We start from the raw sequence: 26,377 nt of genomic DNA, 5'->3' as shown, positions 1-26,377 counted from the left end.
CATTTTTATTTTTTATTAATTTTTATTTTTAAATACATGATTCATTTTTTCCCCTCTCCTCTTCCCTCCCCATCCCCAGAGATGACAAGCAATTCCATTGGGTTTTACAAATGTTATTACTTGACACTTATTTCCATATTAATATCCAATATGAATCCATATTTTTGCTATAGAGCTATCTTTTAAAGCCTAAACCCCAAATCACATGCCCATATATACATGTGACAGGTAATATAATGTGTTTTTCTTTTGCATTTATACTCTCAGTTCTTTCTCTCAATGTGGTTAGCATTCTCTCTCATAAGATTGTTCCACAATGTTCTCCTGGTTCTACTCATTTCACTCTGCATCAGTTGGCATTTTTATGATGGAGTATGCTTAACTGCTTCAATATATAATTTTAGCAGCATTGTTAATGGTGATTTTTCTCAGAGAGGCATTAGTAACATCACTGGTTTGGAATGATCATTCCTTATATTTGTATTACCCCTTCCTTTATAAAGTGCTTTTACATCATTAGAACATCCTCATGGGAACTCTGAGGGGAAGGATTATAGATCTGGAACTGGTAGGGACCTTAGAAACCATCTAGTCCTGTCCCTCATTTTACAGATGTGGAAACTGAGGCCCTGAGAGGTTATTTTCCCAAGCCTACACCTAAGTATAATTTTGCTGGGATTAGTTTAGGCTGGCATTGAACTCGAGCCCTTTGACTCCAAATGTATAGTGCTTTCTGTTGTATCACACTGCTTCTTAGGCAGGTGGGACTAGATATGCTCATTTGGCAGATAATGAAACTGAAGTACAGGGAGGTAACTAACTTACAAATGGAACATACAATTGGTAGAATCAGAGTTCATCCCTCATTTTCCTGGCTTGCAGGTCTATGCTGGTTCTACTAGGTTCCATTGCTTAAGAGTAGTTCCTTTCTTACTTTTGCCGCTCTCCTTCCCCTGCCCTCACCATTTTCATAGGTCCTTTTGCCCACTTGTCACACACCTCTTTCATCTTTCATTAGATGGCTCAGATTGAAAATTTCTTAGTCCTCCATTGAGTTCAGTCCCTGCTAGGTGGGTACAGAAGTTAAATTATGAAGGAACCTAGAGAAATCTCCATCCTGGCTAGTAGATTTCTCCTGTGCAGTCAGTTCCTTTGCCCCAGGTCCATGCTCAATACTGATTTTCTCCTCCTCGATCACACTTGGCACATTTACATAGTCATCAGATTCCTCACTATCCGTTTCTCCAGATGTCTCTTCTTGGCTGTTTCCAATCTGGGCTGATGGCTCCATATTCACATAATCCCAGAAGTCAAGTGAGTTCTCTCTTTGCTCTTCATATTGGACATCAAAAGGGAGAATGGGAGTCCAAACCAGCAAGTCTCCTACATTTATTGATGTCAACCCTTCCCCTTCATTTGACTTTTTCCCATTAGGCTCAGCCCATAGGACATTGTCATAAGCCCTATAGTCTCGAAAAGTCACCCAGGGTTGTCTGTCCTGATCATCCTCACTGTCTGCTGCAGGCACATTTACATAGTCATTGGAAGACTGAGAAGAGGCCTCTGCATCCCCATGATAATCACTGTCCTCAATGTCCAGAACCCAAATACTGGTGCAGTCTTCAACACCTCTAGAGCTTCTGTCTCTTCCTGCACTGGGTTTACTCTCTTCAGATATTTGAGGATCCTGGAGATTTTCAGTCAATGAGTTTACTGCATCTGGATTCTTAGAAACTTCTTCGGCATTGGGCACATTGACATAATCCTGGGAATCCTCTGAAGAAGTGCTTGTGCTTTCTATGGAAGCTCCAACATTGACATAGTCTGCTGCAGGGATAAAGCTCCCACAGACCTGAGATATAGCAGTGTTGTCATAGATTCCAACCTCATATGTGATGGTAGGGACACTGGCTCTGCATGACTGGAGGACATGTACTGTTGGTGAGAACTGTAAGGAAATAGAGAAATGATTTAAATGGATCAGAACAGGGGCATGGGACTTTAGCATAATTTTTCCTTCCCACATCATGATGTTTTGCTTATTTTGCTTTTGGTTTTTTCCTTCATGGTATGTTTTCCCAGACCTACTATAGCTTTACAAAATTGCTTTACCTTGGGCCAAGGAACCAGAAAAAGTTTATTATTTTTTTTCTAGTATGTTTTATAGATGGGTTGTGAAAATATGAGATATGAGATGGAGATGATTCCTATTCATATATAGGTTGGACTGAATGAACTCTGAGGTCCTTCTTGCCTGATTCTGAGTTCCTCTGATTATTGTATTGTGATATTATATGGAGGCATAGAGGTGTAGCAAATAAAATTAATAAGAGTAAACTGAGGTACAAGCTTCAGCACTTAAGCAGTATTAAAGTGATGGGTCTCACTGTCAACAAAGTGGGTCAGACTGCCAGCCTCAGTAAAGCCAATGAGAAGGAGGGGACCCTCTTTAATAACACACAACAATAAAGGAGTCTCAGTAGGCATGGAGAAAAAGTGATAGATTGTAGAATTGGGGCAAAAGCATTACAATTGCCTATACTAAAAAAGGTTAACTGGCATTCACGTGAGGCTAATCACCCCCCCTCTCTATCAACTAAGGAATATTAGTTATTTTATGGGACCCATCCACATCTCGTAGTCTTTGTTAGGGGATCAAAACTACCAGACTTAACTATCTCCTTGAAAGAAATAAAGGCTTCCCTAAATGCACAAAGTCAGATGAGAATTGGGGATAGATTAAATTAACTTGTATGGCATAAAGATAACAAATCCCTGGTCTGGAAGTATCTCAGAGGTTACAGTTTTGAGAGATAACTTTTCTTTTAATTATAACTTTAACTCAGAGAGATATCTGAATTTCTGAGTTCAATTCAAGTACATAGAAAGGTAGCTTTAGGAATAAAAGTAGTTTATATTTAATTTTCTCTAGAAGTTATGTGCTAGACACAAAAGCTAAGGGTTCTTTTTATGTAGATATGTGTTGAATAGTGTGCATGTGAATATATGTATACACATATGTATACATGTGTAAATGCAGGCACATGTGGGCATATGGACCAAGAATACAAGGATGTGTGTGTGTGTGTGTGTGTGTGTGCGCGCACGCCTGGGTCTTACCACATGTTCAGAGTTAGGATTGTCCGAATTTCTGGGAATGAGACTCTCAGTACTGAAAATACGAATATTTCTTGAGTGACGTCGACCTTAAACACATGAAGGAAGAAGAATCAGAGAACAGTTCTGAGAAGAGAGGTAGGACAAGCCAGGATCCAAGCAATGCAATCCCAAATGGGCCCCAGTGTCATGGGCAACCCTGTAATTGCTCGGGGTTTCAGATACTCATCTGTTCAATATTCAATAAACATCTATTAAGTGATATATTTGGAGAATTATGTTTAGTGTTGGGGGAGATATCAGTTTAGATAAGATAATGTTCTTCCAATTTATATCTAGTGGGGAGATATGAAACAAATATAAATCATTGTCATTGTTATCATCAATAGCTAACATCTGTATAGTTTAGCAAGTAGGTAGTATGATAGATAGAGAGGTAGGTCTGGAATCAGGAAGGTTTCAGGAAGGTTTAAATCTAGTCTCAGACATGTATTAGCTCTGTGTTCCTGGGTAAGTCACTTAACCCTGTTTGCCTCAGTTCCTCATCTGTAAAATTAATTGGAGAAGGAAATGGCAAACAACAAAATATTCTTGCTCAAGAAAACTCCAAATCAGGTCATAAAAAACTGAACATGACTGAAACAACTTTACAATAAAAATATTTATATGCTTTGTTAATGTTTGCAAAATACTTTATAAATATGAGCTCATTTTATCTTCCCAACAACATTGGAAGGTAGATGCCATTATTATCTCCTTTTTACAATTGAGGAAACTGAGGCAAACAGAGGTGAAGTGACTTGTCTAGCATCTCATATCTAGTAAATATTTGAGGCTAAGTTTGAACTCAGGCTTTCCTGATTCTAGACCCAATCTTCTGTCCATTATACATAACTCTAATCTAACATGATAAAGTATTAAGCACAAGAAAGGAATAATAACAAAGAACTATCTGTGTTCAATCAATTATCAAGTCTTATTAATTCTACTTCCAAAACATCTTCTGAACTTTTTTCTCCACCCATATGACTACCACCCAATTTCAGTTCTTAGGGGTCAGTCTATTTCAATAGCCTTCTGCACCCAGTTTGACCCTCCCCTCTCTGCACTGTCAAATTGGTTGGTTGGTTCCTTCCTTCATTCCTTTGTTCCTTCCTTCCTGTTCAGTGTCCACTCATGGTCTTGATATCAATACTGAGTAATATAGAAGTTTTCACCTGTTCTATTTTCCTGACGTGTGCTGATTAACCTCTCCTTAGGCAGACTGTTGGCCCTCCACTTCCAGGGACTCACCACATTGGTAACAGATCTGGTGTAGATACATGATAGATTTGAGTTCTACTACAGTTCAAAATTCCCACTTTCAAGTGAACTTCCAGCCTCCGTCACTCTGGCAGAACTTCAGATGAACTCCAGGGACTTCAGGGGAACTTTAGCATGCCTGGCCCAGATTAGTATTCCTAAAGTGCAGATCTGATCATCCCACTTCTCTGCTCTAAACACTTCAGTGGTTTACCCATTGTACCTAAGATAAACTCTTCTGTACGGTATCTAACTTTCCTTCATAATCTAGCCTCAGCCTATCTTTCAAGGATGATTACACATTAGAGCCTCTCATGCCCTTAATACTCTAGGCAAATGAACCTACTCACTCTCCCCTTCTCCTACTCCCAGGCAAGGTTGTTTTTGGGGCCTGGAATACTTTCCTTAGTTATCTGTTCTTCTTGGTACCCTGGTTCCATTCAAGTGTTCTCTTCTTTCAGAGGTATTCCTTTCCCCCCCCAGATTTTAGTTTTCTGCCCCCAACAATCACTGTGTTTTTCCTTTGCATATATACGGTATTTTCTTATCTGTGAATGGTGTATCTTTCTAATAGAATGTTAACTTCCTGAAGGCAGAGAGTGTTTCACTTTTTTATTTGTCCCTCCAATGCCCAGCACTGTGTAAGACACACAGTGGGTGCCTAATAAATCTTTGTTGATTGATTGAACAGAGGAATGAGTGATATAACCAGACTTGTGGATAAGAAAGGTTATTCTGGTAGCTAGACTGATAAGAGAAGTTTTATCTGGTGCTCCTCACTCCCATCCTGAGTTGAGCCAGATGATGGCTAGTGACTGAGAGATGCTATACTAGGTGCAGTTTCACAACTTATCTTCTTCCTGCTCTTTAATTCTAGCTGTACTTCCCCTTCCTACTCTCTAGTCTTTCCCACTTCTCTTTTGCACCTTTCCTGCAGCTTTCTTGAGTCTATCTCACTAAAAATACAATCTGGGATTCACTGGTCTCATTCTTTCTGCACTTTCCAGAGTAACAATAAAAGATGAAAGAGCCCTGAATTAGGAGCCATTAGAGCTGGGTCTGAATCTTGGCTCTGCCACTTTTGCTACCTCTGTGAACCCTGAAATAGAAGTCAACTCATTCTTTATGAACCCAGAAACATGAGAAGAAAAAAACCTACCAGGCCTTACTTGACTTTGGGGCAGAAATCCATAGATGTTTTTTGCTCGGTCTCTGGATTGAGACAGTGTCACCAAGGGGAAAACAGTGACACGGAAGTAAGATACTTGTTCTATAAGGCAAGAGGATAAGAGAGGTATCAGTAGCATCTGGGCTTTTACATTAGATGGGTCCTCACCTATCAAATTCTCCTCTTGGGTATGGAAAGTACTTGGGAGATTGCCTTGCTCATTTTTCCAGATTAGGTCAATCCCATATGACACAATAAAGACAATTAGAAGTTTTGGCAGGAGCAGCTGGGTGGCTCAGTGGATTGAGAGTCAAGGCTAGAGATGGGAGGTCCTGGGTTGAAATCTGACTTCAGACCCTTCCCAGCTGTGTGACTCTGGGCAAGTCATTTAACCCTTACCAATCTTCTGCCCTGGAACCAAAACATAGTATTGATTCCAAGATGGAAGGTAAGAGTTTTTAAAAAGAAAGTCTTGAGAAGAGGGCATCCAAGAGTAGCAGGTTTGCTTCATGCTTCATATTAAACGAACCACACAAACATACCAGCAAACCTGATTTAAATGATAATCAACAATTTTGAAATCAATAGTTGCTTCTTTGAAAGGACTAAAGCCCTGCCTCTTGGGTGGGGTTTATGGTGTTACAACCAGAAATTGTTGCTAGATGAGTGACATGAAATCTAAACTCAAGTCAGTTGGGAGTTTCTGGGTGTGGCAGAGACCCCAAGAAACCCTAAGGCTACTACTGGGGAGGTCCCTGCCAATACTAGAGTGAGGAAAGGAGCTCACTTTGGTTGAGGCAGTGGATAGTTATATTTAGGAGTTAAGGAAAAAGAAACTATCATCTGGTAGCATCCTATTTTAATTAATCATTCTTGCTAACTATGTGCCACTTAGCTATTTCTGTTCTATTGAGTACAGTCAATATGACCTTTAAATTTCTTTTCCCAGAGACAAAGTTCTAGTTGCCTTGTCTTGGTTACAGAGGGGTCTATAGGAAGTGAATAGGACTTTATGCAACTAGTATGCTCTTCCAAATGGACTTGGAGTGGGGATTAAATTTGTCTAAAGGTAGACTTTAAATACAAAGGATAATTTTCATACACAATCTGAAAACACATTTGACTCACTTTTTTTCCATTTATTCCAGAACCACAGCGTGAAGAGAAGAGCAGTGACGAAGACGATGGCAAGAAGCCCCGAAACCACAGAAAACAGGACACTGGGTTGGTCTTTAAATCTAGGAGAACCCACAATTAATCCAGGTTCCCTTTTCCCAGGCTAGGTGGGGCTTTGCATATTTGCCTGACATGTCAGAGTACCCTCCTGGCTGTACCAATCAATGGATTCCACCACTGGGAATGGGCAAAATTTAGCAAATGATAGGATATGGGGTTGGAAAAGGTGAGGAAGGAGTTGAAAAGGAGTCAAAGATGTTCTCTAGTTTGAGAACCAGTGTGATTGGTAGGATGAGGGTACAAGGAATAGAAATGTGGAAGTTTGAGACATGGAAAACAATGAGTACCATCTTGGACATATTGAGTTCAAAATGGCGATATCCAGTAAGACTATAATGTAGAGATAGAGTTAGAGTTCAGCAGAGAAATTAGATCTGAAGATTCTCTCTATTTTTGTTTGTTTCCATATAACTATAATGATAACTCTCTCTCTCTCTCTCTCTCTCTCTCTCTCTCTCTCTCTCTCTGTTTCTCTCTCTGTCTCTCTCTCTGTCTCTGTCTCTCTGTCTCTCTCTCTCTCTCTCTGTCTCTCTCTCTTTCTTCAGTTGTTTTAGTCATGCCTGACTCCTTGTGACTCCATTTAGGATCTTCTTGTCAGAGATACTAGAGTAGTTTGCCATTTCCTTCTCCAGCTCATTTGACAAATGAAGAAACTAAGGCAAACAAGATTAAGTGACTTGACCATGGTTATATAACTAGTAAGTGTCAAAGGTCAGATTTGAAGTCAGGAAGATGAGTTCCTAATTTAGCACTCTATCCTTCTATCCACTATGCCACCAAACTGCCTCTCCCCCACCTACCTGTGTAGACATATAGATATATCCATATATGGGCATATGTTTATATATGTATACTTTAAAATACATTTACACATGTATACATATGGAGAAACAATGACTTCCATCTTGGACATGCTATGATGTTCTTCTAAGACATCAAGCTGGAGATGTTCAATAAAAAAACTGGTAATTAGGAAAAGAGTTGGAATTCAGAAAAGGCATTAAGTCTTTGTCTGCTTTTTTGTGTATATATATAAACACACATGTATGGAGACTATATATATATACATATAAGCATACACACAATACGCATATACATATATAAATGACTCATATACATAGAAGTAATAATTAAACCAATGGGAACCAATAAAATGGACAAGGGTATATTGAAAGAAGAGGTCCCCGGATAGATAATAAATATTAAATAGAGTACTTGTAAAGACAAAAAATCCAAATCCAAATCCTTGCTTTTATGGAACTTACAATAAATCCCACCCATTTCTAGTACCTTCATTCACTCCACTTTGCCACTCCTCTCCTCCTACACATACCACTTTAGCATTATCTACATAATTATAGATACAGTTATATGGCAGATCGGTGAGAATGTATATCATGCTAATGGAGCTTAGCATACATCTATAAATTAAACACAATCAGCAATATAACACAACAACATACTGTAATATATTGTATTAGGTGTTATACTATATCACAGATCTTATTTATCTTATACAAGGAAGGTATTCCTACATCTTGGCAGATGGTTCATAGTAACAGTGCTTTGCTAAAATGGTTACACTGAACTGTTTTAAAAATAAAACAAAACAATTCTTGCAACGCGTGTCTTTTCTAGTTTCTATTCCACACAGGAGTGGATTTGGAGGCAAGGATGCTGTTATATTTAAGAAGTGCTTTCACTTGTGATGTGATTGTCTTGTGATGCTCTGAGGTAGCTAGAACAAGTGTCATTATCTCTCATTTTCCGTAAAAGAGAACAGGCTCAGAAAGGTCAAGAAAGCTGCTCAAGGTCATACTGTTAATAAATGACCAATCTGGAATGAGCTCAGGCCTGTCTGTCAGTACAGTGTGGCTTCCAGCAAACCATGCTGCCTCATCTAAAATACTACACTGCTGTGATAGACTGGGCTGGTAGATGTATTTATTTTCCTTTGAGGGAGGAGATTGGGATCTAATGCTTTCTGTAATTGTTTCCACATTTATCAAGTTCTTGCTGGGTGCTAAGTAAGATAAAGAATAAGAATTGAGAGGTAGAAAGTTGGGTAGAAAATTGGTCCATAGTTGAGTAAGAGATGAAATCTGTTCATTCTGATGCTTTCTCCACCTTCATCTGTTTTTGCTTCTCACTCTTCTCTCTCATGAGTTCCTTGGCTTTGGGGGATGAGGGAGCAAGGAAAGTCTTGCCAGGGTTTTCATGGATTTTTTGGCAATGGGACTTGGCAGCTCAAAACTGAGCTGCAGCTGAGTATCAGTTCACCAAAGGCAATCATAATCCTGAAGGGTAGGCCCTAAAGTTACACCTTCTCTTCCCAAGAAATGGATTCCCCAATGTGCTCAGAGTAGGGACTGTGCACCTGAAAGAAAGTCTCTAAACCCAACAAAAAAGTGGCTCATCCTAGGTGTGATCCAAGGCCACATCTAACGTTATATCTGACTTTGCCACTAAAAGCAATGCGGTGATCCAAGACAATTCTGAGGGACTTATGAGGAAGAACGCTATCCATATCCAGAGAAAGTACTGTGGGAGTAGAAATGCAGAAGAAAATATATGATTTATCACTTATTTATGTAGGTATAAGATTTGGGGTTTTGGTTTTAAAGGATTGCTCCATTACAAAAATGAACAATATGGAAATGGGTTTTGAGTGATAATATATGAATAACCCAGAGAAATTGCTTGTTAACTCTGGGAGTTGGGAGAAAAGAGGGGAGGGAGACAACATGAATCATGTAGCCATGGGAAATTTTTTAAAAATTAAATTAAATTAAAAAAAATAGAAAAATAAAGTTATTTCTGAGACTGCTTCTGATGTTGAAATGCAGATTGATACTGTGTCTGAACAAAAATCCTAGGTAGCTATATCTCTCAGTCAGTCAGTTAATACTTATTAAATGCTGACTTTGTGTCAGGCATTGTCCTAAGTACTGGGGAACAATTCAAATCGTGTTCAGTTTCCATACTCATTGCCTTTCTTAGAGTTTGCACAGAAAAGACAAATTAAATTAAATTTAAATTAAACATAGTCCCTTCCATCAAGGAGCTTGCAAAAGAATGAGGGAGTGACAAGAAAACAAACATATTTTTAAAAAGCTATAAATAAGGAAAACAGGAAATAATTAAAAGAGGGAAAAGCCCCAGAATAAAAAAGGGATTGACATCTTCCTATAGAAGGTGGGATTTTAGCTGGAACTGGAAAGGAATCAGAGAAATAAGTAGATTGATTGGGAAGAGCATTCCAGGAATGGGGGACAGCCAAGAAAAATGCTTGGAGCCAAGGGATGGAGTGTTTTATTTAAGGAACAGCCAGGAGGCCAGTGTCACTGAATTGAAGAATACATGGTAGGAGGTAGAAGTAGCTAGGGTGCTCAATGGGTAGAGCACCAGGAGATGGGGGTTCTGAGTTCAAATTGGCCTCAGACACTTTCTAGCTGTGTGACCCTGGGAAAGTCAACCCCCACTGCCTAGCCTTTACAACTCTTGCTTTGGAGCCAATACTTAGTATTAATTCTGAGACAGAATATAAGGGTTTGTTTTTTTTAAACCCTTACCTTCCGTCTTGGAATCGATATTGTGTATTGGTTCCAAGGCAGAAGAGTGGTAAGGTCTAGGCAATGGGGGTCAAGTGACTTGCCCAGGGTCACACAGCTAGGAAGTGTCTGAGGCCAGATTTGAACCTAGGACCTCCCACCTCTAGGCATGGCTCTCAATTCACTGAACTATCCAGCTGCCTCCAGGGTTTTGTTTTTTTTAAGTATGTAGTAGAGAGTAAGATTTATGAAGACTGGAAAAATGAGGAGGTTGAGGGTCATATGAAGAGCATTTAATGATTGATTTGCATTTTGTATTTGGTCCTGGAGACAATAGGGAGCCACTGGAGTTTACTAAGTATGGGAGTGACATAGTCAGACCTGTACATTAGTAAAATTACTTTGGTGGCTAAATGAAGGATTAATTGGAGTGGGGAGAGACTTGAGACAGATGGACCTGATGTGGACTGAAATGTCCCACAAACCATGCTAAATAGCTGTAAACAATCAAAAGAACACAGAAACAATGAGTTGATTAGAATGGATCCATCTTTCATATATGATGTACAGATTGCTTAAATTTACAATTATGAGAAAACTCCTTACATCAATCTTTAGACATAACCTAGGTCCTTGGTTGGGGGTGTCTGAACAGCAAGTACAGGGGATTCAGTTTCCTATCACATGGGACTAAGTTCAAACAAGGATCAATTTCCACACTCACTGCCTTTCTTAGAGTCAGCACAGAAAAGAACAAAACTTGACCTAAAGTTGCCCCAGGGCATTTAACATATCATTAGCACCATTCACATTATGGTTTGCTCCCCACAATGGGCAAACAGAGTGGACCATGGGTAAAGTGACTTTAGCTCCCTCTAGACACAGGGCAACAACTGCCCAAACAAATCACCCCTTTTTAAGTGACTAATCAAGATTAAAAAGCTTTCCAGAAAACCCACCTTTTACTCTCCCTCTCTCTCACTCTAACTTTTACTCTTACCATACCGCTTTACCTCCCTATCTTACCTTAATTACTTGTTTACTATATTAGCTACTCTGTTACTATATTCTCTTATAATAAACTTGTTTCCTGGGAATGGAGTCAGTTTGAGTCATCAATTAGTTCTCTGGATGAGACCCAAGTAGCACTGCTCCTATCAGTCCCACCAGCATTCTATTGTGATAGTCCAAACATGAGTTAGAGACCTCCAAGGTGATGATGATGGCTGTATTTGAGGAGAAGGAGGTATATTTGGGAAAGATTATTACAGAGGTGAAATTAACAGGCCTTGTAAAGAGATTGGCTATGACAGGGGAGGGGTGAAAGACAGTGAGGAGTTGAGGATGACATCTTTGTTGTGAGCCTAAGAGATTATGAGGATGATATTATTTTCAATAGTTATGGGGAAATTAGCAGGGGAGGGGTATTTAAGGGGGAAAAGAATGAGTTCAGTTTTGAATGTGTTGAATTTATGAAGCCTACCAGACATCTAGTTCAAGATATCTGAAAGACAATTGGAAATGTGACACTAGGGATCAGTAGACGAGAGGTTAGGACATGTAAAGATTAAAATTAATATCCCTAAATTAATACAGGCAGGATAGGAAAATTTGAAAATCATCAAAATATATATAAATCCCTGATTGCTGATGAAATTACCAAGTGAAATAGTATAGAGGGCACAGAGAAAAGTACATAGGAGAGAACCCTTTGGGACACTTATAGCTAGAAGGTGTGACATGGATGAGGAGCCAGCAAAGGAGACTGAGAAGGAGCTATTTGATGGGAAAGGAACCCGGAGAGTGGTGTTTCAAAAACCTAGAGAAAAGAGAGGAACCAATTGAATCCAATCCAATAAGTATTCCAACTCTACCATCTTGACCAAGAATGAGCCAAGGTGTGAATGACTGAAGCTGTAGTCAGTGCTGGAAAATATGGCCAGGGAGGCCTCTGTCATCTGGGTTTCAATAATTGCTAGGAGATGGAAGGAATGGGAAAGGGAAAGATTTAGGATGAAGGTAAGTTTATTGCCTCTGGAACAGGCATTCCAGAGGGCACAGTGGAAGGAATTGGATGGTGCTTGGTTGGGGCTTTGAGGTAGGAGTGTTAAGTGGGGGTGGGAATAAGGAATTGGGAGGTGGGTGATAGGGAATGGAATTTGGATTATGACTGATAGCCTCTCTAAGAAAGAAGCTGCCCAGGTCAACGTCAGCTCTTGAGAGCTTTTCTCTTTGTATCTTTAGTGCCTAACAGTGCTGGATACGTATACAATTCTTAAACACTTATTGAAACATCATGTATTAATTAATTTCTGTCATCTATCTTCTTGACTCCAAGCAGACAGAATTTGAAATGTGCCACATAGCTTTTTGCTGGGAAAATCCCCCACTAAGGCTGCTGTCTAGTTTTTACAAAGACACCCACAATCCTTCCACTCTCCTCCTGCAACACAAACCACACAATAGATCCCATCAAGTGTATCTAGATAGTCTCAGTTTTAGTGGCAACAACATTGTCAAGATGGGAGTTTACCAGAGGAAACTTCCACTCTCCATATAAGCTAGTGGTGAGGAAAACTCCATCTGCTAGTCCATTAAAGCAAGTCTTTAAATGAACACTCACCCATTGGGGCTACCAACAATCTGTGGGATGGTGGTGTTTTCCATAATCTTCTCTTTGTTCCAGGAGATTATAGGGGTGGGTATTTCCAATGTAGGTTAAATTGCCAAAAAGAAAAACAAACAAAACAAAACAAAAAAACCTGAACACCTGAATTGGGGAGGAAAAATAATGTATTAGTTTTTTCTAGGTCCACTCTCTCTTCAATGTCATTGACTTCTCCACTACTTATTTATCACAATAGGTAGCTAGCAACCCTCTTTAACACAGAAAACTTTTTGAACTGTTATTTCCCCAGAGCAAAAGTGAATTTGCCTGTTATTTGTATCTAATAATATTGAATCAAATTAGCTTGTTACTCAGTTAATATCAAGCTACACAGAAATCTTGTTTTCTGTGTTCCTTTCTTTCAAGTGTCCCCCCAACTCCTTGTTTCTTTCAGGATCTCCAAATTAAAATATTTAAAAGATTATTTTAAATAAGACTCACAGGATTAGAGGATTCTGAGCTGGAGATTATCTAGATCAACTCATTCTTTCTGCAGACAAGTGAATTGAGACTCAGAGAAGCAACTTGTCCAAAGGTCCAGAATGGCTTAGTAGAGAGAATAATAGACTTGGAGTCAGGAAAATCTGGGTTATAACCCATAATACTTATTAGCTGTGTGACAGATATGTCATTGAACTCTCTAGGTTTCATTTTCCTCATCTACAAAATGATGGAGTTGGACTCAATGACTTTCAAGTTCTCTTCTAACTCTAAATCTCCAATCCTAAATCAAAGAGCCAAAATTCAAATCTATCACCTATTCCTCTCAGTCCAGTTGGCTTTCCACTGTAATATACTGCCTCTGCCACAGAGAAATCTCCTTTTTTCTGCATTCCTTTCTTTCTAGTGTTCCTGATGCTACCTTCTATCTTTCCTTAACAAGCTCCTTTAGACTGTCCCTGTCTGCGATCTCTGTCCTGGATTGGTTGGTCTATCTAGCTGAACTCCTCCTATGTGGATCCATTCTACATTGCAACGCATGACCTGCCTCTGTATCCAGAAATAGTTTAGGTGACATTCTGTGATCTTTGCTTCCTTGTGAGTGGGCATATGCGAGAAGAGTGTAGTACATGAAGCATGCAAGAGTGAAGGGAGATGGGTAGGTGATAGGAAGCCCTGCTGAGCTGTAGAGCCTCCCTATGCTGTTAGAAGGTAGCTGGTGGCTTTACTGGAATGGAAATAGAAAGTCAGCTACAGGAAGCATCAATACCAATGTGCTGATGTAGCAAGGGGCACAGGAAGTGCTGAGCAGCATTTAAAACAAAGGGAGAATAAATATTTTCAGCACTTACTCTGTACTTGGTATTTACCATCTGTTTTTTAGTGTGTAATGAATGAGTTCACCCTGAATAGAGAGCAGAGAATAAACTACTCTGGATCCTCCAGCACAGGAAAGGCACATTATTCCACCTAGAATTCTGACACACTGTGGGATTAGTTAACTCACAGTTGGACTTCTCTTTTCTCAGGAATTCAGAAGATGGCAGAACTCACTCAGGTTGTTTTGCCAATCTACTTTCGGCCACCAATGACTGGCCCTTCCTTTCCTTCCTTCCTCTCTCTCCTGGCAGGATGTAAGCTCCTTGAGGGCAGGTATTGTTTCATTTTTGGTTTTGTATCTCCAGCACCCAGCACAGAATATAGGCCCAGGATTTATAAATGCTTGTTGATTGGAACTTGCTAAGGGAAAAGGGTTCTCTCCTGTTCTCAGTTTCCAAAGTGGTTGACATGACTTTGCCCCTTGGTGTCATGCCCCATAAACCTGAAAATCAGGAAGTTTTTGCCAAAGCAGATGATTTGAATGAAAGATCCCCTTGCCATCTGGCTGTCCTTTATAATATTTATTATTCATTGTTCTATACAATGCAGTGAGTATTCTTTTAGTGTTCTATTTTCAATCCTACTCCCATATCCCTTCTCCTCCTTTCAAAGTAGGAGCAAAGGAATAAAATACAACAAAATAATTAGATATAAATAACCTTTATAACATCTCACTGTGGTCACTTGCCACATCTGTAGACTAACAAACACTTTTCTTTCTGCCTTCTTCCTTCCTCTTTCTATTCTTTTTTTTTAAACCTTATCTTCTGTCTTAATATCCATTCTAAGACAGAAGAGTGGCAAGGGCTAGACAATCAGTGTTCAATGATTTGCCCAGGGTCACTATCTGCTCCTTTCTTTCTTTCTAAAACAACTTAAAAACCTTCTTGTCTGGGGCAGCTAAGTGGCTCAGTGGAAAGAGAGTCAGGCCTAAAGATGGGATGTTCTGGGTTCAGATTTGACTTCATATACTTCCTAGCTATGTGACTGTGGGCAAGTCACTCCCAGGGCTTTGTTCTTACCACTCCTCTGCCTTGGAACTAATATATAGTATTGATTCTGAGACCAAAGGTAAGGGTTTAAAAACAAAACAACAACAACAAAAAAAAACAACCTCCTTGTGCTGTCCCCCTATGTTCTTCCCTTGCAAGTCATTTTTAGGTCTGAACCTAGAGGCAGTATGTTATACTGGATAGAGAGCTAGTCTTGAAGCTGTAAAAACCTGGGTTCAAATCACACTGCTAACACAGACTGGCTGTGTGAGATCCCTGGGGGAGTCATTTTAATCCCTCTGGCCTCTTGGCAACTCTCTAAGGCTAAAAAGAGGCTGCATAGATGTTGCCTATCAATGGCAGAGGTAGTTTCTTCATCCAGGGAGTCTCCAATATCAGTGAAATCATAGTCATTAACCCTTCTCTACTATCCTATTCCTTTATTTTTATTTATTTATTAAAAAAAAAACCCTTACCTTCCATCTTGGAGTCAATACTGTGTATTGGCTCCAAGGCAGAAGAGTGGTAAGGGCTAGGCAATGGGGGTCAAGTGACTTGCCCAGGGTCACACAGCCGGGAAGTGTCTGAGGCCAGATTTGAACCTAGGACAGTCTCTAGGCCTAGCTCTCAATCCACTGAGCTACCCAGCTGCCCCCATCCTATTCCTTTAGAGGAATACCCCTATATTCTCAAGACTTCTAAGGAAAACTTTTCACACATCTTATACATTGGTTTAGATCTATTTCACTCCTTGATCCCTTCTTTCCTTAGTGGGAAAGGGCAGGGTGGGGGGGCTGGGGGGAATGGGTCCTAAATTTCATAATCTTTGAGGAGAATGGACATCTTGCTGTCTGGAGCAAGAGCTCAGTGCCTTCTGTTCCCCCTTTCCCCAAGACTCATTTTCTTTCCCAGAAAAATGAATGTAGACAAGGTACAATGATTCACCATGAGCATCCAATTAAATCTTCCATTTAGAAATTCAGTCCTCAGTTATTATAACTCCTACCTTACATGTGGACTTAATCCACTGTTCATTTAATTTCATAAATTCTTTATACCATCCCAATGAGACTGTGTTTCTCTTTCTCTCTCTCTCTCTCTCTCTCTCTCTCTCTCTCTCTCTCTCTCTCTCTCTCTCAAAAGAAAAGGTAGATAAGAAGGAGTCCGGCATCATGGATAGAATGTTAGGTTTGAAATCAGAAAGAGCTGGTTTGAATCTTCTTGTGACATTTCCTAGCTGTGTCACTCTAGGCAAGTTATTTGACTTTTCTCTCTCTCCCTTTACTGGGGAGCAGCTAGGTGAGATCCGGGTCTAGAAATGAGCAGCCCAGTGTTCAAATTTGGCCTCAAACACTCTGTACCTCTGTGACCATGGGCAAGTTATTTAACTCCCCATTGCTTAGTCCTTACAGCTCTTCTGCCTGGGAATGGATACACGGTATTGATTTTAAGACAGAGGATAAGGTTTTAAAAAACAAAACCCCAAACCCCTAACCTTCTTAGAACCCATCCTAAGTATCAGTTCCAAAGCAGAAGGGCAGAAAGGGCCAGGCAATTGGTACAGTAACTTGCCCAGGGTCATGCAGCTAGGAAGTACCTGTGGCCAGATTTGAGCCCAGGTCTTCCTTACTCCAAGCCTGACATTCTATCCATCGTGTCACCTACCTGCTCCCATTGTCTCATTTTTACAGTGACACCAATGAACTTGATTCTAGCCACTCCATCCATTTTCTCACTCCCCATGCGGCAATCTTTTTAAAAGAAACTCTTCCCCATACAGAAATCTTACCCAGTAGGAAGCAGAACGGGTAGGTGAGCTTTGAAACTGGCAGGAATTCGATCCACCCAAGAGACCAGTTCTGGATCATAGCCTGTCTCTGGGTTGGCTTCTTCCTCTGATGTGTCTCTTCTCTGGAGTTCTAGCACCTCACTGCTGTGAGCCCCTAAAGCACCTAGATTGCTGGAACAGGTGGGAGGAGACTCAAAGAAGGAAGAGAGATTCCCTCAGCACAGACCTGAGCCCTGAGCCCACTGAGGGAGGGTACAATGAAGAGGAATGGGACATGGGAGTAGGTTTAGAAATATAGCATTGAAACAAGGTTCACTACCCATTCTCCTCCTCCTCACTTAGGAAGTCTGTCTGTTGTGAGGTTGTTGTTTAAGTCTTTCCTGGGGGGGTGGGGTGTTGACGTGGATGTGGGTGAGGGTGTGAATCTTTCAGAATCGTGCCCCTCTTTCCAACCTCCTATCTGCCTGCTTCCTCCATTTCAAATCTGGCTCATATTCACCTCTACCTTTCTTTTGATTTTTTCCCTCCTTTGGATCTTTGACAACATCATCTTTCCCTTTCCCACTAGTGTACATATCACTCTGTCTTTTGCGTCACAGAGATTTGTGCACATCTACAGGGCCCTTGAAGTATGTCTTTTCTTATTTCCCAGATCCCTTTGTGGTTTGTAGATGGTAGATGAGAAGGAGTCTGGCATCATGGATAGAATGTTGGATTTGGAATCAGAAAGAGCTGGTTTGAATTCTCTTATGACGCTTCCTGACTGTGCCATTCTAGGTAAGTTATTTGACTTTTCTGTGCCTCAGTTGTTGGTTTTTTATCTATAAAATGGGGTTTTATATTTTACAGGCAGCTAGGTGGTGTAGTAGATAGGGTTCTTGACTTAGGAGTCATGAAGAACCGAATTAAAATCTGAACTCGTTTCAAATCTGGATTCAGACACTTAATAGTTGTGTGTTATTCTGGGAAAGTCACTTGACCCTGTTTGTCTCATATTCCCCATCTGTAAAATGTGCTGGAGAAGGAAATGTCAAACTATTCCAATATCTTTGCCAAGAAAACCCCCAAAGGGGTCAAGAAGAGTCAGATGTGACTAAAAAATGACTAAAACAACCACAACAAAATGGAGTTAAGATTATCTACCTTACAAGACTGTTGGAGGGGAAATGCCTGAGGAACTGTAAGTCAAACCTTACCATGCTATATAAATATGGACTATTAACAAATACATGTATGTGGTTTACTATTAAAGTATATTATTAACTATTATACAAATAAAAGTGTGTTTATTCATGAATAAAATTAACTAGAAATTAATAAGTAGTTGGTCTCCTTCATCCATTGTCTCCCTACACACCTAACAGTAAAGTGATATAACATCCCCCAGGCAGAGTGGATGGATCACTGAGATTCCAGCAGTCAGTTCACCATGACCCTCTTTATTTATGTCTCTCATCTCCCTTCTTTTAATTCCTCCTTCTCTAAGCTAGATATACCCCACTTAACATTATTAATTGGCTCCATGAAAATCACATTTTTGGCAGCATGATATTTCAGGGGCAACACAGTAGGCAGAGCCCCAGGCCTGGAGTTGGGAGGACACAAGTTCAAATTTGACTTCAGACATTTCCTAGCTGTGTGACCTTGGGTAAGTCACTTAACCCTTATTGCTTAGCCTTTGCTGCTCTTCTGTACAGAAAGTAAGAGTTAAATTAAAAAATAAATAAAGGAGAAAAGAAAATTAAATTTCTGGCAGGATGATGTTTCAAGAAACACTTTTATAAAAAAAAACTATTTTATAATGGAGTGATCAGGAGTTTTGCAGCTTTATGGTAAGAGTGGTTATTATGGTTATGATAAGGATGATTAGAATGAATTAACTACTTTGTTGCAAAAGGATGTTTATTGGACCACCCTTCTATAGGGCATATTTTCCTTTCTTCTTCCTTGTCCCCTCCAACCCCCATCCAATTTTAGGCTGCTATTGGCAGAAACAATGGTGTGAGAATTCTTATTCATAACAATGAGGGGAAAATTACTATTTTCTAGAAGGCAGAGGGTTACTGAATATAATTATAGGATTTAGAGCTAGGCAGGAGCTTTGAGATTATCTAGTTTAACACACTTATTTAACTGATGAGGAAACAGGTCCAGAGCTGTGACTCCAAATTCAGGCCTTTTTCCATTATAGCATGTATATTACAGGTTGTTCTTTCTTGGGTTAACAACTCTCTTCCTTCCTTCCTCCCCCCTCTCCTCCTCCTCCTCCTCCTCCTCCTCCTCCTCCTCCTCCTCCTCCTCCTCCTCCTCCTCCTCCTCCTCCTCCTCCTCCTTCTATTCTTCCTCCCACACTTGTTTTTCCTTTGTATACTGGAGTCAGTTCCTTTGTCCTCCCTCCAAGGGGGTTGTGGGAACTAGGAGAAGACCTACTGATGAATCAGATAAACTCCTTTTTGTGCCATTTTACATTCACTCTGATGTACTCTGTGGGTGCTATCTTCTCCAGTGAATGTAAAGGGAAGGGTTGAGAACTTGGAGTCGTGAGAACTGGGCTCAGTTCTAGCTTTGACACTCACTGAACATGTGACCTTGGTCTAGGCCTTTAAACCTCTTTGGGCCAAAGTGTCCTCATCTGTAAAGTGAAGAAAATAACATCTCATATTGCCAGAGTACTTTGAGACCCCCAGAAAGGTGAATGGTATCTACTACTATCAGCATGGCTGGCCCTATGTGTGCACCAATGGCACTGCTACAGCTGGCTCTCTGTACCCATATGGGTGTTGGACCCACCCAAGTGTAATGACCTGTAGTTGAGCTATAAACTCCAATTACAGGAAGTTGAAGATTGCCTGCAAAATTGGGCTCTTTAAAGGAGGTTTAATACGTGTTGATTTTACTGTGGTTCTACTTTCTGACTCATTTTTTTTCTCCACTACCAAGTACTATAATGTTGCTTATTGGAACCCCCAGGTTCAGGCAGAGGAGGAATAACCCTCATCAACTTAAGGCAAATTATTTCAAATATAATGGGCTCACTTTCCTCATATATAAAATATGTGAGTTGAAAGAGATGATCTCTAAGGTCCATTCTAATTCTAACTTCTGTGTAAGATGTTACAATGAAATAAAGAAACTGAGTATCATCCAAATGATTTATTTACAAGGTATGCAGTTGTAGAAACAAATGGGTACAGAGGCCCTTAGTAGACAAGGACCCTGAAACTTGGTTTCTACATGGTATACAATTTGGAGAGAAAAATGGGGAAAAAACAGGATTATAGGGATTTAGAGATTTGATTTCTCATTGGAGGAGAGTATCAGAGGATGGCATTAAGGTTGAGAGAGAGATAGGGTAGTTTTGAAATTTCCTTAAGATGGGTGACCTCTCAAGGGCAGCTAGGTGGTTCAGTGGATTGAGAACTAGGCCTAGAGACAGGACGTCCTGGGTTCAAATGTGGCCTTGGACACTTCTTAGCTGTCTGACCCTGGGCAAGTCACTGAACCCCCATTGCCTAGCCCTTACTGCTCTTCTGCCTAGAACTAATACACAATATTGATTCTAAGATGGAAGGTAGGAGTTAAAAAAAAAAAGGTGTGTGACCTTTGGAAGGAAGAATACACCGGTGACTTTTCCAAAATCAGGTGACTTACAGCATTTGAAATTTAATTTCACAAAATGGTAGATAAAAGCAAAATGGAGTCATAATGCTATTTTTTGATTTAATAAAAAAATTTGGTAAACTCTAAAGTGCGATTTAAGTGAGCCATTATTTTTATCATCATCATCCTTGACTAAGTCAGTCAATAGATATTGATGAAGCACTTAATTATGTTTTAGACACTGTGCTAGATGCTAGATTACCCATAGTTTGCTCATAAGAAATTTTTTTTCTTGTCCTGCTCTCTGAAAACAACATGTAGTTCTTCTTTTAGGCATTTTGCTACTAAAAAAACCATATATGGGATAAAAATAGCAAAAGGCATATCACAAAGTTCACAAAGATCTCTGTGGTCAGACCTTTCTAAGGTTCAGAAATGCAGATCTTTCCAAAGGTTTGTTATAGTTTGAAATTCTATGACTTGGTTTGGCACTATAGTTAGCTCCCACCTTTTCAAAGTTACTTCTTTTGACCCTTAGCTCCAGGTGTAGGGTTTCCAGGACTGTAGTAGGCGCTTCCTTTTTTGTCCTCCTCTGTATGCCTCCTACCCAGATGAATTTTTCTCCTAGGCTTCTAGTCTGGAAAAAAAAAATCTCTTAGTCACACTAGGCACTGTGAGTCATGGTTATGAAAAGATCATGTCCTAGTTTCATGGTTGAAGATGTCCTTTGCTCTCTGGCCTCTAGATCTGTCTTCTCCCAGATTTTAGGCCTTAATATACTGGCAAGTAGGGGGCAGTTACATGGCTCAGTGGTTTGTAAAAAATAGACTCAAATATAGGACTACAATCCCCACAAGCCTTTGCTCCACTTCCCCAGAATGCCTTGTAATCTCACCTGGGCCGAGATCGAGAAGGTATTTAAGCTGATTCAAAGGCTTTTGAGGCTCTCTCTCTTGGCTCTTTTTGGACTTCTGTTTTGGAGCAGGCGGTCTCTTGCGTGATGTGAGGTTATTTTGTCTAGGCCTCTGGCCTAGGCACATGTTTCTTACTTGTATATTCTTTAATCTTTAACCTTTAATAAACCTCTAAAAAATATAATACTCCTTGCAGAGAGAAACTAATTTCTACCTGCCTCAGTCTCCCCGTCTCCCCTAAATTTTAATCTTTACAGGTTTGAGAGCCAGGTCTAGAGAAGGAGGGTCTTGGATTTAGATTTGACCTTAGACACTTCCTAGCTGTGTGACCCTGGGCAAGTCACTTAACCCCCATTACCTAGCCCTTACTGCTCTTCTGCCTGGAACCAATACACAGTATTGATTCTAAGATGGGAAGTAAAGGTTTTAAAAAAAAAAGATACTAACAAGTACTTCCTCTGACTTCTGGAGATCTCAAAGTTCTGGAAGCACATTCTTTCTCCCTTTTCTCTCTCCCTCTCCCCCTTTACCTATCTCTCTCTCCTTATATGTGTATGTATGAATATGCATATATATATATATACATATATATATATATATAGCTATAAACATGCACATACATGCACATCCAAATCTCTTCCCAGTGTAGAGTGAGATTAGAACCCTTCTCATAGATTCTACATGGGGATGAGATTGTGGTATGATCCCAAAGGGCATATGTGGAGATGGGCTTGTGCCCTAGCTCTTTCCACTGGGTCATAAGTAGTGAAGTGACTTGCTATGATTATAATTTCTGGGAAATAATAATTGAAGACAGAACATTGGAGGGAAGAGCAGCTAATTCACTAAATAGATCTTATATTTTGCATTAAATAACCTCCAATGTTCCTTCCAACTTGAAATGACAAGATCCTATAATCCTTTTCTTCTTGTAGCTGGGTGGCACAGTGGATAGAACACTGGGCTTGGAGACAGGAAGAACCAAGTTCAAATCTGGCCTCAGACACTAACTTTGGGAATCTGGGCAAATCACTTTACTGGCTCAGTTTTCTTAACTATAAAATAGAGATAAATTATAGCACCTTCCTCTCAGGGTTGTTGTGAAGATCAAATAAAATGTATGTAAAGCACTTAGCATAGAGTACATTCTCAATAAATACTTATTCTCTCCCTCCTATATAGCTTTCCTTCTTTTCATTTAGGAACTACAAATTACTGGAGAAGGGCAGCTAGGTGATACAATGGATAAAGTGCTCCATCTGGAATCAGGAAGATCCAAGTTCAAATTCCAATTCATAAACTTACTGGGGTGACCAGTAAGTAAGTAAGTGACAAGTAAGTCACTTCACCTTGATTGCTTCTGTTTCTCATCTATAAAATGAGCTGGAGAAGGAAATAGCAAACCATTCCAGCATCTTTGCCAGAATAGGTCACAAAGAGTTGGATACAACTGAAACAATTGAACAATAACTAAGTCACTGGATTAATTTTTCCTTTAACTCCCATAATTCTCTCGTGTCTAGAACACCTACCCAGTGGCTGGAATCGTGTGACAATCACTCAATTATAATGACAAATATTTGTCACATGTGTAGTTAGATAAAACTGAGAGCAACTGAATATAAATCTATGCAAGTTATATATGTGTGTATTCACTTAAGAAATATTTATTGAGTGCCAACTACATGTACTATGTTTTGGGAGACATTGCAGTGTAATGGAAAGAGTGTTAGATTTGTAGTCAGGAAGTCACGATAAGGTCAACCTCTTAAACTTATTAGGTGTGTGAATTTGGGTAATAATTTGGGTAGATAATTCCCTAATACTTGTGTAGATTATTATTTTCATTTATTAATATTGTTTGAACCTAACTTTATTGTGACTAGATTGAACCTAGAATGTCATGCTTACCTCAGTAACTGTCCAGGAAGATTAGACACGATTAAAATAAATTTTGGGGTTCCTTAAGGTCTTGGATCCACTTAAAACATCATGATCTTGTTTTGACCAGGCCCCCTTGTGTTCTGACTTCACTCAAATTTTATTGAATGCTTATATTTACTGATAGCTGTCTCAATCTACCTTGCTTTCAAGTTGTCCTCTTGGCAGAATTAACTGTATATATGTGGTTAGTATGTGGGCTGTTGTGTTCAGTGTTTTTTCAGTCCTGCCTAACTCTTTGTGACTTCATTTAGGGTTTTCTTGCAAAGATGCTGGAATAGTTTGCCATTTCCTTTTCCAGTTCATTTTATAGATGAGGAAACTAAGACAAATAGTGTAAAGTGACTTGCCCAGGGTCACACAGCTAGTGTTTGAGGCTAGATTTGAACCCAGGAAGATGCTGCCTCTGCCTAATAAATGCTTGTTGACAGATTGTCTTTGCTCTCCCTATCCTATGGTGCCAAGGCAATGCAAGAGCTAGTTTTAACTATATTTCCCTATTGTTTATATACTTATTGGTAGCTGTAGTCTAGGTTTTCTAGTTTTCTCCTCTTTCTTCCTCCCAAATTATTTCATACCACAAATATAGCTTGCTTTAAGCAAGATAGCATAGACTCAGTTTCTAGCTGGAGATGGATTTACAAACAATAAAATTAAGAGAAAATCTCTGTTGCATTAGTATTCCTTTAACCCTTTAACACATACATTTAAAATATGATTAAACAATTTGGTTTGTATAGTTTTCCAGGAATATGATACTATATACTTCTGACTATAAATCTGTGATCCTATAATGGCAATGCATAGTCATTGTGTAAAAGGAGTACTGTAATACAAAATACTACTTGACAAATCACTTGAGGCCTGGGAGTGTAAGCTTCAGGGAGGTCTAATTCCCTCTGTTAATTTTTTTTTCAGTTGGTCTTGAATACATATTGCTTGCATATTGTATTCTCCGTTAAACTGGGTTTCTTGAGGGCAGAGACTAATGTTTATTCATCATAACTGTCATAAGAAATGTTTATTCACTGACTTCTATATAGCTCCTTGCTTAATTAAGGCACTTAGTAAATAATGGTCCCTGCTTGATAAGCCAATGAGGACTCTATTATTTTGTTCCAGTCTTTGGGTGAGTTGAGGGTCCTTCCCAATCACACATTCTTCTTTATCTCTGCTCTAGAAAGGTTAGGATTATCACTCATGTTCAAATAGGGGAAATGGTGGCTGCATATTAGATGTTTAGACAATCTGCCTCTAATTTCAGTGAGGTGGAGGAGGCATTGAATTTAGGAGTCAGGGGATCTGACTTTCTGGATTCTCAAACTGACTCCTGGAGATTTAACTGGATTTCCCCCTGCCTCCCCCAAGGAGCTGAGAAAGTCGATTCATTCATTTGGTTTTCTTTTCACGGGCACTTAGATATCCAGTCTTCATTGGTTCCCCATTGCCTGCCTATTTGAATAAAGTTTAAACTCCTTAATCCCTCCTGAAATTCGAGGTTCTGTATACTTTCAGCTCAGTTGTCTAGTAGTACCAACAACTCCCCTTCTGACAACCAAATGGTCTGATTCTGTCTTCTGTGCTCATCCTATCCTAGCCTTTCTCTTGAGTCCTTTCCTATACTGTCCTTTTCAAGGGACTCCCTCTCATCCCAGTTTCCATTTGTTAAAGACCAAGACATGAACAGAACTGGAGAGGCTTTGGTTAAGCCCATACTCCCATACCATTGACCATCTCTGCTTTAAGCCAAGACTCTGTGAAGCAGATGTAGGGGCAGTTTGAGTTAATTGTGCATTCAGGTGTATTGCTGTGGGATACTGCCCTAGATCCTCTGGGCAAGGGGGCTATACAAAGATGTGGGCTGTGAGCTCCTGATTCTTAGGGGGACATCCTCATCAACAGATTAAAAAAAAATCAACCCTTACTTTTTATCTTAGAATTGACATGAAGTATCAGTTCTAAGGCAGGAGTGGTAAAGGGTAGGCAATTGGGATCAAATAACTTGCTTCTGGTCACATTGCTAGGAAGTCTCCATGATCAGATTTGAACCCATGCCTTGCTATCTCCAAATCTGGCTCTTTTTTCACTGAGCCACCTACCTTCCCAGTCAACTGTTTTTGATATCCTCATTGTGCTGTGTTTACTTTGCTAAAATTGCTTTTCCCAGGGTTGGGAGGAGTTGTTGGATATGTTTTCATTAAATGGAATTGTTGACTTGTACCTTTAGGCTCTGAGTGATTTATTGTACAAGGTATGACATCATCTAAGTCTTTCATTTCCTTCAAGACTCTGCTTGGATGGCAATTCCTTCACAAAGCCCATTCTGAATCAAACAAGTGAGCATATTTTCTCTGGTCCCAAATTTCTTGTAGCACTTTGCTGGAAACTTTCCTCACAGTCTATTTTGTGCCATACTTACACACAATTCCTATTCCTCCCTTTCCATTAGATTTGAGTTCTTTAATGTTGGAGGCGCATACATTTTCAGATTTATTTCATTTCTCATATTTGAGTCTCTAGTGCCTAGACCAGTCTGACTTGGCACACAATATGGGCATTGAATAAATGCTCTTCCAGGATACTTGTAGCCCCAGGCTTAGTATGATGTCTAATACACAATAGGCATTCAATAAATGTCCAAATTGAATACAACTGTACTGTTGCACCCTGTTTGTTTAGCTGACCTAGAAATGTATGCTTTGCCAGCTGGGCTGATCCTAAGATGCAGGAGGTTTGGAGTAGAATCATGTTTAAACCCACAACCCTCACTCTCAATCTG

The 26,377-nt window shown here is 39.8% G+C and overlaps 1 protein-coding gene across 1 annotated transcript; it reads right to left on the bottom strand.

Annotated features, from left to right (window-relative positions):
• LAX1 (lymphocyte transmembrane adaptor 1) lies at nt 1–25,728 on the bottom strand. Its single transcript, XM_056814620.1, has 6 exons — nt 25,698–25,728; nt 17,144–17,306; nt 6,716–6,825; nt 5,579–5,689; nt 3,121–3,206; nt 1–1,948 (listed from the first exon to the last, which is right to left on the bottom strand). Exons 1-6 carry the CDS (start codon nt 25,726–25,728, stop codon nt 1,067–1,069), a joined length of 1,383 nt encoding a protein of 460 aa, XP_056670598.1. The 3' UTR covers nt 1–1,066.
• Nucleotides 25,729–26,377: the final 649 nt, after the last annotated feature.

This window comes from Monodelphis domestica, chromosome 2, assembly GCF_027887165.1.
Source record: "Monodelphis domestica isolate mMonDom1 chromosome 2, mMonDom1.pri, whole genome shotgun sequence".
Classification (NCBI taxonomy): domain Eukaryota; kingdom Metazoa; phylum Chordata; class Mammalia; order Didelphimorphia; family Didelphidae; genus Monodelphis; species Monodelphis domestica.
Note: the sequence above shows the minus strand (reverse complement) of the source record. Positions and strands in the feature narration are given on the sequence as shown.

What these genes read in the sequence shown, in the direction of transcription:
- LAX1 (XM_056814620.1), bottom strand. Translation starts at nt 25,728, where the DNA reads ATGAGGATATCAAAAACAGTTGACTGGGAAG. An exon ending in AAAAACAGTTGACTGGGAAG is followed by an intron (nt 17,307 to 25,697) that starts GTAGGTGGCTCA and finishes CCAGCAATCTAG; the next exon opens with GTGCTTTAGGGGCTCACAGC. An exon ending in CCCGTTCTGCTTCCTACTGG is followed by an intron (nt 6,826 to 17,143) that starts GTAAGATTTCTG and finishes GGGTTCTCCTAG; the next exon opens with ATTTAAAGACCAACCCAGTG.